Source organism: Lepidochelys kempii, chromosome 8 (assembly GCF_965140285.1).
Source record: "Lepidochelys kempii isolate rLepKem1 chromosome 8, rLepKem1.hap1, whole genome shotgun sequence".
NCBI classification, from domain to species: Eukaryota; Metazoa; Chordata; order Testudines; family Cheloniidae; genus Lepidochelys; species Lepidochelys kempii.
In genome coordinates this window covers 24,754,157-24,768,511 of record NC_136387.1, presented here as the reverse complement: position 1 = coordinate 24,768,511, position 14,355 = coordinate 24,754,157, and the positions used below count along the sequence as shown (strand labels likewise).

Genomic DNA, 14,355 nt, shown 5'->3' with positions numbered 1-14,355 from the left:
ATTTCATTTCCTAGCCTTTTACATTATATTGCAAAGGTAGAGTACTGCCTTTTAAATCCAAGAGGAAGAAATCCATCTCTTCCCCATCCCATTCCTGATATTGAAAAGCCTGAGTATATCAGACTTTGTGCAGGAAACACCAAGCAGGGATGAGGCATTAAATCTGCATCCCTTCATTCATGGGCATGCCAAGGACCACTTCCATTTTTCTAGCTTCCAGACCATGATGGGAGACAGCAGCCAGATCCCTCTGTACCTATATGCATTGTGGGTTGGGCCACGGGGTCCAAATAAACCTCCCCCAGCTAAGTTTCAATGGTCTCCTTTTCGTCAGCATGATTAGAACTCTACCGTCTGCATGGACACCCCATCTGTAGACCATCATTTCCCACTCACCCTGTTTTATGAGACTTAAGTGGCACAGAGGCCACAAATTCATCTAAGCCCAGACAGGCCTCCACGCTGGACTATATTATCAGTTTGTATGCAACACGTTGGGGTGTAAATATATCTTGCACTAGCATGACATGCACTTACTGTCTGTGTGGACCCTTCAGAACACTAGAGTGCTTTGATCTACCCCGCTTTGAAATTAGAGTAGATCAGAGCACACTACGGAACTTTTAGTGCTTGGCAGTAGGGTCGGCATAGACAGTGCATGGCAGGATAGTGTGGGATAGATTTACATTCCAGCTTGCCATGCACTAACTGCTCATATAGACAAACCCTGAGACTGCCTGGGCCTGGATGACTCTGAACTATGCTGAATATCTTTTTCTATACCTGCTATCTCTGGAGAGTGCTGAAAGTCCTTATCTTTGTTCACACTTACTTACATTTATATACTTAACAAAAAGAAAGAAAACAAGCTTTGCAGTTCACTATAGACTCTCTTCCCATTCTCTGCAATCCAGTTTAAGTCTAGTGTGTTACAGAAATGAATCAGTGGTATTACACACATAGCATTGCATTGCATGTTCCAGTCAAGTATTTGTGTCCTGTAATGACTAGGTCACTAAGCAAAAATCAAACTATATGTGAATATTTTTTTCTCTTCATGTTGTAAATGATTCATCCATCATTTTTCCTGGTATAGTATTCTGCAATCTAATGGACCTCACTTAGAGCACTTAGTGTGGGAGCATGTCTGTGCAAGTTTGGGAGTGGCAAGTGGCTAGGAGAGCCTGGCATCTTATTTACGTGACCTCACTTGTGGGCTAATAGCTTACTGTATCAGTACATAAGATGTACTTGGAAGCTGAGAAGATGGAGTTGATAGAGAGTGGTGATAAAAGGAATTTTATGGGGTTTGCTCCTGCACCATTAAAGGGACCGTTGCCATTTGTCAGTGCACTGACTTCCACTGGAGTTGGATCAGCCATTAATAGCGTACATTATTTCAAAGTAACAATGTAAATAAGTGGTAACTTTATTGGAAACCATGGTAAATGCAAAATCATGTCCTAGTAACTGTGCAATTAATTCATACATGCAAACATTTTCCCATTAATCTGTATCAGCATAATGGAAAGGTGAAAATATTATTCCTCAATTGAAAGCACTCTACTAATTCTGGAGTATGAGGACAGGTTGGAAGACAAGGGTCTGAATTTCAAAAGTGCTGAGAACCCAAAACTCCATTAGAAGTCAGTGAGAGTTTTGGGTTCTCTGCCTTCTGAAAATCAGTTTGTCTTTTCAAATAACTACAGTATTACAGATTCATAGACTCATAGAACCATGGGATTAGACGGGACCACAAGGATCATCTACTTTAACCCCCTGCCAAGATACAGGATTTGTTGCGTCTAAACAATCCAAGACAGGTGGCTATCCAGCCTCCTTTGTAAAACATCCAGTGAAGGAGCTTCCACATACTTTCTGGGCAGTCTGTTTCATTGTCCTACTGTTCTTACAGTTAAGAAGTTTTTCCTAAGATTTAATCAAAATCTGCTGTGTTTTAGTTTGTACCCATTGCCTCTTGTCCTGCCCTCTGTGGCAAAAGAGAACAATTTTTCTCCATCTTTTATATGGCAGCCTTTCAAGAATTTGAAGACCACTATCATGTCCCCCATTAATCTCCTCTGTTCTAAACTAAACATACCCACTTCCTTCAGCCTTTGCTCATATGGCTTGCATTCCATCCCTTTGATCATCTTTGTCGCTCGCCTCTGGATCCTTTCCAGTTTCTCTACATCCTTTCTACACATTGGTGACCAAAATTGGACACTGTACTTCAGCTGAGGCCTAACCAGTGTGGAGAAGAGAGTTGTCAGCTTTGATTTCAAATTCATTTTGTAACTCCCCCCCCCCCCCGAAGGTAGAGATGCAGGTATTAGATAAATGACAACATATGACCTATGCCCTTATTACCACTGCTGCTTTCCTGAGTGACTTTGGTTTTATATGAATGGAAAATGTTAACTGAACTGACAATCAGATTTTGTGCATAGAGGTGAGGAGAACATCTGCCTTTCTGATATCGTCCTTGCCAGCATATGCCTTTCTGTTGTTCCAGAAGCCTCTTAAGCATTTGTTATAAAGTGCCGCAGTCAACTGGAACCTCCTCCTGCTTAGGATGATATTTTGGCAAGTTATTTTAGTTTTGGAGCATTTACTGGCCTTGACAACATGGGCAGAATCCATGGAATATATGTGCCACCCCCATTGCTGTGAGACCTTTCTAGAATCAGTTCCAGAAAGAAGTATATAATGATGGAGGAAATGAAAAAGCTCTTGTCCAGCACAATTCAATCCAGACATTGCTGGGCAATCACTGCTGTGTCAAGCCATTAGCTGTAATAATAAGATTTTAGTTTATGGAATGGTTTTTGTGACCACGAGAAGCCTTTATTCAGGCTAATATTCTCTTAGGTTCATTCAGACACGCTATGTGATTTAGTCAAAATATGCAGTGTTGGTGGTCCATGAGTATTGAAATAGGCCTCCCAACTTACGGGTAAGTGTAAAGCCTGGCCTCCTTTTTCCTGAGTATAAATCTCACCACAGAAAACTATGGTCAAGTTTAGACATCTTCCCACCTTCATGTGTGATAACACGTTTCTTTTCCAAATAAAAATGACCTGGAAACTGTATCACTCACCGGATAGCATGGCAAAAGATTTCCAATACTCTTAGATAATTCAGAAACTGCTGAAACTAATATGGTAATAATGGAAATGAGACTGCATCATGAATGCATTTTGCTCTATCTATGTATGTTTAAACCCCCCAGGCTTGGGTGTCAGCAAGGTAAATAGAAGAAAAAAAATTGAGATTCAGGGAGACAATGGGCTAATAAACTAGGCTTTAACGTCAAAGTATGGCTGGTCAGAAAACAAGAATTTTGTTTCATGACAAATTTAAAGGTTTTGACATTTGTTTTTGTTCCACAATGGAATGAACCAAAGACCTTTTACATTTTTTTCTGAATTTTATACCCCAGAACAGCCAATAGTCAGGATAAAGTCAAACAAAACAGGGACTTGAAGCTGAGTCACCCTCATGCAAAGTGAGTGCCCTAACTACCAGGCTATTGGCTATTCTGAGATCTTGGTTGCTCTCATTTTGGCCAGAAAATCCATCCTAAACCTTAAAAACTGATACATTTTTGCTAACTTTGGTGGGGGGGTGGTTTGATAAAACAGCATTTTCCTAGGAAAAAAACATTCCATCAAAAAATTCTTAACAAGTTCTAATTCTGAGACCTTAGCTCCAATCCTAGGGCCATATCATCCTCTCTGGGGAAATGAGTGTAGCATACTGGAAACTGTCAAAGTTTTCTCCTTATCATGCCATTTAGGAAGAAATGTTTGCCATCTCACCCCCACGATATGATTCACCTTCTTCAGGGAACAGGTAGTGATTTCAGATCCCTGAAGACCAGGGAATTCTTTATAGAGGACCTGTGCCCCCACAATAACTCCAAGCTACTACATAAGCCAGCGACTTGGTAGCTTAGCTTTTTCTAGCCACCACACTTGGAAGCCAGCTTAAAGTGGGGGTTCTACTTCACCAAGCATCTTAATGATGACTGGATCACCATTAACTGATTCACAAAGTCTCTGCAAGTTTGGTGTTGAGATGATATTGCACAGATTAGCTATAACCTTTATTCATGCCTCCAAAACTACAAAAGCCCAGTCTCCAGGGAGCTTCAGAGCAGCAGAAGTGGAATGATGCCAGGAAGGCAGCACTCCTTTTCTCAGAGGAAATTCATTTTGTGCCCTCAAAGGGATACCATTTCTTGTACATTTTACAAAACAGTCAATATATTTGATAGTGCCTTGCACAAGAGTCCGAGACTGAAGTAGCAGGGCTGTTAAAGTTCACTGTGTGTTTTGGTCATGGAGTTTTGTGAAGGAAGCTTGGAACATACAAACACACTTCATATCTAGCTCCAAATAGCAGACACTCTTCTTACTGAAGTCATTAGGTAAAACTCCCATTGACATCACTGCAGGATCTGACCCCTACTCCCTAGTTAGTTCATTTGAAGAGCAATCATACACACTGATGATAATAAAAATAATGAAGTATAGGGCAGAGTATAGGGCAGAGGAAACATGATCAGAGCCATAAATAATACATCTAAAGATATTATTGTTTGTTTTATTTTAATTTTGTATTAAGGATTCTATATTTGTACATGCATTCATTTTATCTATCCTGCTTTCATCCTTATTTTGTTTGTATCTACAGAGAATTCCTTTCCCATTTGCTTGTGAGAACTTGCCTTGTACATCTGAAAATCCAAACACTTTGTAAGGTAAACAGCCAGCCAGAGAGAGCCTAGACTAGAATAGAGACTCTTGAAAGAACATTCAAAACAAATTAAACATATTTGGTAGGCTTCCTGGTGGCTCAGTTTTTTCAGAACACTTGTAGTCACATGCCCTATTATAGTTGGAGGTTTTATTTATTTTCTTCTGATTCACAGGAGATAGTGAGAAATGTTTCCTGGAAGAGCTGAAAGAAAGTTTGGCATTCAAAAGGTACCAAATTCTGGCCAGCTGCACTAAAAGTTACTAAGCTTTTTATTCTCTGAATCCCAGCACTATTCAAAATTGTGTGTAGAAGACTGGTAGCTGCCTAGAGGCTATAGATCAATCCTTTCTTAGAGTAAATATAGGACCATTCATTTCAAAGTAAATTATCACATTGTCTGGTACCCAGTGAGGAATTAATTGAATGAATAATTATCCATTATCAGTGAAATGACCCATTTCTACTGGAAAGAGAAATAGCCATTGAGGAAACAATTTGTATCCTATTAAATGTGCACTCATTTTGTCATCTTTTTTTTATGTTGAACTAGATGAAATAAAATCCTCCTGTTATTTTTTCTGATCCAAGCACTTTCTCACACTTCAGCTTTTTGATATGTGTACTTTATTAAATTATTTTAAAATAATATCTTTATCTGCAAAATGGGAATATTTGTGATGGATGACTCTCAAAAGAGTCAAGAGTTTGGTCTCAGCCAGGATGCTTACCTAAACTAAACTTCTTCAGTGAAATCCTGGCCCCATTTAAGACAGCAGCAAAACTCCAATTGACATTAACAGGATTCAATTTTCAACCCATAAATCTGCTCATCTGAGCTAGAAATCTTGAAAGAATGGGACTCTCTCATGAGATTTGTAACAGCTTTATCTCCAGAAGTGCGACAAGATCACCTTCTTTTCATTATACCTCTGCTTTAGTTTCAATTTTTAAAAAGAGATGGAAATATTTGCACATCTTAGAAAAGAATTGATTTGTATTTGATTTCAAAAATGTGCAAATCTGGGGGGAAGAGGTTCACTTTTATCTGAATCAGTTCATCCATCCATGGATCTATATTACTGATCTTACTCATTCTCAAACTAAAATTCAGTTGCAGTCAAGCTTAAAGTGGGTTTCTGTATGCCATGCTGCAACTACGTCTTTGGAGTGTAGCCATTTATCTCTTTGGCTGATGCCTAGACAAGATGTTGGATTATATTTAGTCATGTAGAAAATGTTCATTTAAAAAAAATGGGAAAGATTTTTAAATAATCTTCTGCTCTGGTCTGATGTGAAATATTTGTAAGGTGGCCTTAAAAGGGGGAACCTGAGTTAAAAATAAACTTACAGCTTCCAAATTTCAATGGGCAAGCATGTGCATCCATTGGAAAGTCTTCTAAATGCATTGGACATTCTGCTCTCACAGTCAGTCTACAATGGATTCATAAGCAAAAGAAAATATTATAGGTTCATGCAGTTAACAAACAAAATTATATATACAATTATATAAAAGTATATGTCATAAATACAATTATAAAATACATTTGCTAAGTGAGTAACAAGAGAAATCCAAAGAATTCTTGTCATCGTTCACAAACTTCTAAAAGACGGTTTGGAACAACTTTTTTAAAATGTGACTTTTTTTTTCAGTCTTGCTGTAAATCTTTGCTTAGCTCTAGATGTTGCTTGACTGGCCTGAAATCTTCCACAAGTCTTCTAATATTGTTTAATTTGTTCCTGGAGTCTTTACTCAGGCAAAATTCTCATGAACAATAACGGGAGTTTTGCCTGAGTAATGGGAGTATCAGGACAATAATGGACAACATGTTAAAGAGCTTGTTTAGTTTCCTCTTCAGTAGCTTTTTGTTTGGCCAATTTTCCAGTTACTTAATATCATCAGCCACGGGCATCAGATGTTGCAAAATAAGCCTTCATTTCATATAAAAGATGCTATACAATATGGACCTGACACATGGTTCACTGGCATTAATGAGATGCTTTCCACTGAGTTCAATGGGCATTATATTAGGCCCTTTTTTTCTTGACATCTGCCTCAGTTTGGTAATGAACCAAAATCAATAGATTGGTGCAAACATTGCAGGAAAGTTGACAACCCAGGAAGAATGAACTGGCCGTGTAGGTTTGAAAACAGACTTCCCCATAAAGTTTTCAAAATTATTTTATTTGGTAGGCCACAGTAAATGATTCCTGAGGCCACACAGAAAGTTTGAACACCCACTTCTTAAATTGCAATTGACTGTTCCACTGAACATGAAATAGAAATGGAGTTCTATAGATGCACTTTTCCCATTTTAAGCACAGTTCTTTAGAATGTCCAGTACCAATTTGTTAAAGAGATGTATTGGTGATAATGACAACCCAACAGAGTCAGACATTCATTATATAACATAAGGTTCAGACATTAAGAAATTATATTAAGATAGATCACATACTTCTTACTCTGACAAAACTTTCACTGCCTTCATATTATATACTTCTGTAATCTCTCAACAACATAAACACTTGGGGTAAAATACTGACCTTATTGAAATGGTTCTAATGTGGTTTGAGGATTGAAATGTACTTAAAATGAAAACCTTGTTGTTGGTGCATTATATTGGGATAAATTCAAGCTCCTGATTGATAAAAATAAAGATCTGATCGGCTTGGATGCAAAAATATTGCTCACTAAGACAGGTAAAATAGAGAAGGCTTATGACAACAGGATTTATATTGTCCCTGAAAAAGTCAAGCACCACACATCAGCAAGGAAAGGACTGTAATGATTGAATACCATATAGCAATTGCATGCATGCACTTTTACAAGTGAAAGGTGAGGAAGACAGAAATAATAATGGCTAAAAGGACATATTTGAACAGTGCACTGCAAAGTGATGCTCTTGTGTATTAGGTTCCCAACATCCAAGAATTTGGGGAGACAAGAAAAATTGACCTGAACTTGTATCCCTGCCAGCCAAAAAGGTCTGACTCCAGCTTAGACAGTATTGAAAGATGTTTCAGAATAAATTGAACATATTTGACATGCTCCCAGGAGCATGGAGATTTGGATTTCTCAAAACACTGGGGACACCTGTCCCCTTTTTAAACATTTTTAGAGGTGTTAAAAGAAATCTCAGTACTCACACAAGTATCAATCTGACCAGCTTGATTAGTCTAAAGAATTATTTTATACTTTGAATCATAGACAAAACCTGTAGACTGGCAACTGTCTAGATGCCAAAAACAAGAATACAAGCAAACCAGAAAACAACATTCTTTTCCGATTGTTTGTTATAAAGCTTTTCAGTCCAAATCTTTGTGTTCTATAACAATGCATGGAATTAATTTGTTATTTACTTTGCTGAATAGCATTTAGCACAAGTTCATCATTATCCAAATTATCCATGAGTAGAATGATACATTGCTAATAAAAAGAGTAATGTCTATCAATGAAACAACATGTTCCCCAATATTTTCACAAATTCTTCAGACCACTTGGTTTTCCTGTTATGTCTAAAACAATGAATGTCCATTTTTAGACTATAATGTCCTATATTTCCCCTGGAACAAGGAAAGTGTGCAAAAACCTCTGTGCCCTCATTTTTCTAGTCCTCAGAGTCTGTTTTCCATAGTACTCAAAAAAAATCTTTACATTTTAGGCCCAGTTCACTAGAATGTGAGTAGCAAACTTTCAGGTTTCATTGTGCTTTTAGGCTGGGATTCTCAAAAGCAACTCCAATTTCAGGTCCATTAAAAGCTAGTTGATGCTATAGGCCTAATTCCCTTAGGTGCCTTTCAAAAATCACAGCAGAGAGTGTAAAAATGGCCATGGTATAGCATGAGAAAAAAAATTATATTGTAAACTCCTGAATTTAAGTCAATTATTGTGTGGCCTATTGTGAAAATAATTAATAAGTCTAATATTCAAACATACAATTATCTTCAAAAAGAAATATTTCTCCATTCTGTTTGAGGGAATTGTACTGTAAAAAGTAGTAATTTCAAGTGAAATGAAAAAATGCTGTATTCTTATTCTTACCTCATTGTATACAGCAGTGTCCCATCCTCTGTAATTCGTAGTAGTTTGTTCGGCATCGTCATGTTGTGAGCCACTGATTTCTTTCCATTGTGGAAAAAAGTATCAGGTGTCCAAATCTTGCTGGCCATTAAATTATTTAGCCGGAGGACTGTCATGGGTCCTTTGAATTTTAGTCTCTCATCTCTCCAACTTTGACGGAAAAATACATCTATTGTATATTCCTAGAGCAATTCATACAACAGGAAAACTCTCAAGATGTCATATTTTTCCATACAAGTGTTTGACAGATAAACGTTTAGCATTTTTGTAAGAGCAAGATTATGAGACCAGTATAGCATGTCTAAAGATTGTTATTAAGATGGTTACAGCTTTGGTACTCATTTAAACTAAACAAATGTTAGGAAGAAACTTAGAAAGCATTATGGACAGCAAGTAATATATGAGTTTACAACAGATATGATATTTTGACTGCATATGCTGAAGCATTATGTAATAGAGTTGGAAACTATTTGTCTTTTGGTATAAAATAAACCTTTGTGAGACTGCACCTGGAATATTGCCTTCAATTCTAGCCCTATGTAGCCAAGTTGTGGGGGAGTTCAAGAGATCACTGAAAATTATGGCAGAAATGATTTATGAGGAAAGAGTGCAAGAGCTCAGTGCACAGAATCACTGGACTGTACAGAGAGAAGTCAAGGGAAGATTTGGACCAAACTTGTAGCTTGCCTAGGCAACAATTGAGGAGATGGGGGATGGGACGGGACACCTGATTCTCTCCTCATTTACAATAGTTTGAAAGTAGGGTATTACTCCTGATATACATCAGTGTAAATGAGAGGAGAATTCATCCTTGACAGTAACCATTACTCATTAAGGAATGATTTTTTTTTTATCATGGCACAAAGCAGCATAACCAGAAGCAATAGGATGAAATTGCAAAACAGTTGTAATATATAAAAATATATATATCAGACAGTAAGATATATAAAATCATGGAATAGTTTCCAACAGGGAATGATAGAAAAGATTTAATATTAGAAATAATAATGGCTAAAAGGACATATTTGAACAATGCACTGCAAAAATAAATTAACCCTTTGTATCCACACAATAAATCACATAATTGATTAAGTATGATGATTAAGTATGATAATTATTTTTTAGGAAATAATCGTGTACTGACATGAGGCTAAACTATGTGACTTTAAACATCTCTTCCATCTGTAACTGCTATGATGCTGTGATTATTATGAAGCTATTGAAAAACACTACGATTTAAAATTACACTGTGCAATCATCCATTGTTTTTGGCTGAAGACTGAGTCTCCCCTTAGACTTTTTGACAAAGAACCAATGGCAAACCATGAAGGAAAATCACTGCCATCACTCAAAATATATAGACATATATTACACATACAAGTAACAGAACTACACATTTATCCAAGAATACAATCAGGAAAGACAGACACTCTGGAAAGAATAATGAAAGAAATTAGGTTCCACACCAGATTCCCGCATACCAGACCACCTTTACTCCTCCATTTATTTTTAACAAATGTTAGTATTTCATGGAGCAGAAACCATTGTGAGATGTTTTCTAATCAGTAAACTATCAGCTGCATTACAGGTTATTTAGATGGGAAAGGTTGCAGTATGTCTTTGTGTTTCATCTGTTATCTTGGTATGATATTCATAATCAAATTCCTTGCACATAGGCAAATGGTTTAGTCACATGTGGCTAAATGTTTCTTTAAGCCCTGATCCAGCAAGCCATTTTAGCATGTGCTTAATTCTAATCACATTAATATTTTTATTGTTTTCAGTCACCTACTGACTCCTACTCCATCCCACAACTGGGGGCAGGATTATTTGGCTTCAATGGGACTACTCACATGCTTCTAGTTAAGTACATGCTGAAGGGTTTTGCTGGATCAAGGCTCACATGAGGTACCACTTAAGTCAATGGGACTTTTGCCACTGACTTCAGTGGGGTCAGGATTTCACACCAATGTTTGTACCAAAGCAGAGGTGAGAGGGCTCAGTGGCTTATGAGCAGCAGGTGACAGGAGATTGTTGAGCTTTCATCATGTTCTCCGAGCTCTACCCAAAACTTCCTCCTACTCAAACGCGTGGTGAAAGATAAACACAGGAAACGACAGCCTTGCAGCATAGAAGCAATTGTTCATCCGCATCTGATACTGAGGAAAGGGAATACAATGGGATGACGTGAAAGTTTGGAAGGAGGAGACTAAGGAACTCAATCAGTCACTGGATATTGGTGCAGGGGGATCTGAAGTTGAGAGAAGATCAGTTGTGTGACCAAATAATTTGATGGAAGAGGAACAAAAGCAGAGAGGAAGTATTTATGGATCTAGTCAGGCACTCTGCCCTTCCTGACTATAGGCTCCTCTACCCCGCAAAACCTTTTTCCAGAGCATTCACTGACATTTAAAAATGAACATGCTTTGGCTATGCTCACACTTCATTAGGGTTAGCTATTCTTCTCAGATGAAAGCTATCAGAAAGCCAGTTTTAACATCAAATGGTCAGATCTTCTCACCAGAATGGGTGTGATTTCTGTGGCACGGGACATGACTTAACAGAGCAGGAAAATAGAGTTCCCAAAACTCTTTGCTGTAGTTCTAGTAAATATGTAGTTAAACAAGCCAGACAAGAATCAGACTGCACCATTCACAGCTAGGATTGGTCACATTTACATTAATGGGAATGTAATCAGAGAAAAATAAATTAACCCTTTGTATCCACACAATAATTCACATAATTGCCAAATATTTTAGGGTTGTTGCTTTCGGGAAGGCCTGTAAAGTCCAGAAAATAAATGATTTAATATTTTCTGTGTTTTCCTAATCCTATCTGCTGCCTCTCTCTGGCTATTATTTATTATTATTTGTTTGTTTGTACTGTTATTATTTTACGTATATTGCAGGAGCACCCAAAGGCTAGGCCCCATTGTGCTAGTTGCTATAGAAATATATAGGAAGACAGAATTTCTGCCCTGCGGAGCTTCGCATCTAAAAAACCATGGAAGATTTGGGGAAAGAGAGACAGACCATAGAAGGAAAATGACTGGGGTGATGGTAACCATATGCTATGTGTTCCATCTCTCTTTCTTCTTCCATGTTCATTTTACTTAGTACACAAATTTAGTATTAGGTGTTTCTAAGAGGGAGTAGTAGGGTCGGTGTCAACAGGCTACACAGTATTACTGGATTCCTGAAAGGTAGATGAGCAATAGGTGACATAACTAGCAACAATTCCTTAAACATTGAAATACACCTGCCTATGTGATACTGGTTCATAAACTCTAAGCCTCTACTGTAAATTTCATTTTATTAACAAATCAATGCATGTCTTTGCCCAAGATTAGTGTAGTGAAAATTAAGACTGTGGTGTATGTTTATAAAATTATTTTTAGGAACTATCCTATTTTTTCATACCTCGTGGTTCCTCGTGCCACATAAATTCAGATATATTGATGTTGATATATTAGTTCTTTGTTTTAATATACACCGATGCTTAATTTTGAAAATAGATGATGTTAGGTTCTAGTATTATATTTTTACCCAAATGCCAAGTGTCATATAAAGATAGACATGTATCAAGTGTCAAATTAGCTTCAACTTGTATTCAATAATTAAATCACTTGAATCAACCAAATCTTAGTAACACAGAAAGTCCAGCTTTGGCATAGTCCTATATATATATATCAATAAGCCTACAAGCTGTCTTGATCTTAAGTTTATGCCATGAGAAGATCCCCAAATGTATTGCTCAACAGGGTGGCATCCACTGCTGGAATTCCACAATGAAACTGGCTACCCACATTCAGACAATAGTCTATCCAAGCAAATAGGTGGGGAAAATGTTCATAAATATTAATTCTAATTTTAAAATGATTTTTGATTGAATCACGTTCATTATCCTTTACTGTTTGCTTCCTATGAACATCTGAACCAACTTGCAAAAAGCAGCTAAGATTTTCAAAAGTGGCTAGTGATTTGGGGTGCTGAACCTGAGAGATTTTAAAGGATCCCAATTTTCAGAATGTGCTGGGCAGCCACCTTCTGAAAGTGAGGCCCCTTTAAGGTGTCCCATATTGAGCACTCAAAAATAGAGGCATCCTAAATCACTTTTGAAATCTAAACTGCTACATTTTTAGTTTAAAAGCCTAACTATTTACTGAAGATTAATTTCAAATTTCATACTAGTATTTAAAAAAAATACTTGGGTTGCCTTGTGTTGGCTGGTTATATCAATTAGCCAATCAGGGAAGAGAAGCAACTTGAAGCGACTTATCTAATTTATCAACAGAGTGCAAACTGTGACTAATAGCAGGATTAAACAAATTGCAGTCCAAGAAATTGCCATTGAAGTAATTTACTTATAATTTCAAATAACAAATAAATGTAAGAATTTCACAATCTGTTTGCAGTTTATATGCAAGTGGAAGAAAGGCAAAACTCACCAAATGCATTACTTGCTTTGAATTATTATTTCGGCTTTAGAGTTATCCACTCAATACAAGCAGCCTTTGTGCAGGTATGCCCCACTCTCCACTAGAAAGCAGCTGCTTCCCATCTTAGTGTGTGTGCACTGAGAACATCGGTCACTTGATCCACCCATTCTTCTGAATTACCTTTCACTGGAAAGGACTGAGCATCTAAAGGGGCAGTCAACTAGTTTGTGCAGCCCAACACACTGACACATCTGCCTGCTTTAATATCATCCTAAAAGAACTATCTGTTGCAGTTTTCAAATCAGTTGTAATGTGTAAATGCTATCATCCCCTTCGAGCAACATTAGAATGGTGGCATTGGGCAAAGTACCAAAAAGTGGCACATGAAAAATAACTAATTTTTGGAGAAACACTTTATCTATAATCCCATCATGGAATGCTACGTTGTTCAGCTAGAACCTTAATTAACTGCTGTGTAAGTGCAGCTGTAACTTTGGAGACTGGTCTAATTTATACACCCAGCAATTTACACACCCAAAGGAATCAGTTACTTTGATGTGTTAGTTCCTCCACTTATATTTTTCTCTTCCAGTTCCGTTGGTGTTTCAATTAGATAGATGATTAATTTAAATAGGGAAAAAATAAAAGCCTACTTTATTAGGATATTTCCAGTACTCATTTTTATACAGATGGTGAGGATATAGCAAGGTTTAGTAGCCATACATCAGACCAAGGCTTCTCAATAGTGCCCCTTCACATGTGAAAGGGAACAAGGTTCCATTTATATGCAAAAAAGTAAAGGAACTTACCCCTGCTTTTACATCATTTTTTAAGTTTAAGGCCAGCACCTACAGCAGCTGTGCTAGAGGTTTCTGAACATGTGACTCCCTAGTGATTATGCAGCAATTAGGCTTTGATATCCATACCATAAAGGAATGATTCAGATTCTCATCATTAATCTTCTTTGACCAGCCAATATCTAGGAAATTCACTTCCAATTGATCAGCAGCGTTTAATTTAAAAACATGGGTTCTACAGCCTGGGCCTCAGTCTGTAGGCTTAAGTGTTTATCATG

General features: G+C 37.3%; 1 protein-coding gene across 1 annotated transcript in view; it reads right to left on the bottom strand.

The window, feature by feature from the left end:
- The window catches only part of GABRA1 (gamma-aminobutyric acid type A receptor subunit alpha1), a 56,097-nt gene that overhangs the window by 26,192 nt on the left and 15,550 nt on the right, over nucleotides 1–14,355 (bottom strand). Inside the window, exons 5-6 of the mRNA XM_073355911.2 lie at nucleotides 8,804–9,024; nucleotides 6,113–6,195 (exon numbers count right to left, since the gene is read on the bottom strand). Of these exons, the coding sequence (XP_073212012.1) occupies nucleotides 6,113–6,195; nucleotides 8,804–9,024 (304 nt within the window). The remainder of the gene's footprint in view (nucleotides 1–6,112; nucleotides 6,196–8,803; nucleotides 9,025–14,355) is intronic.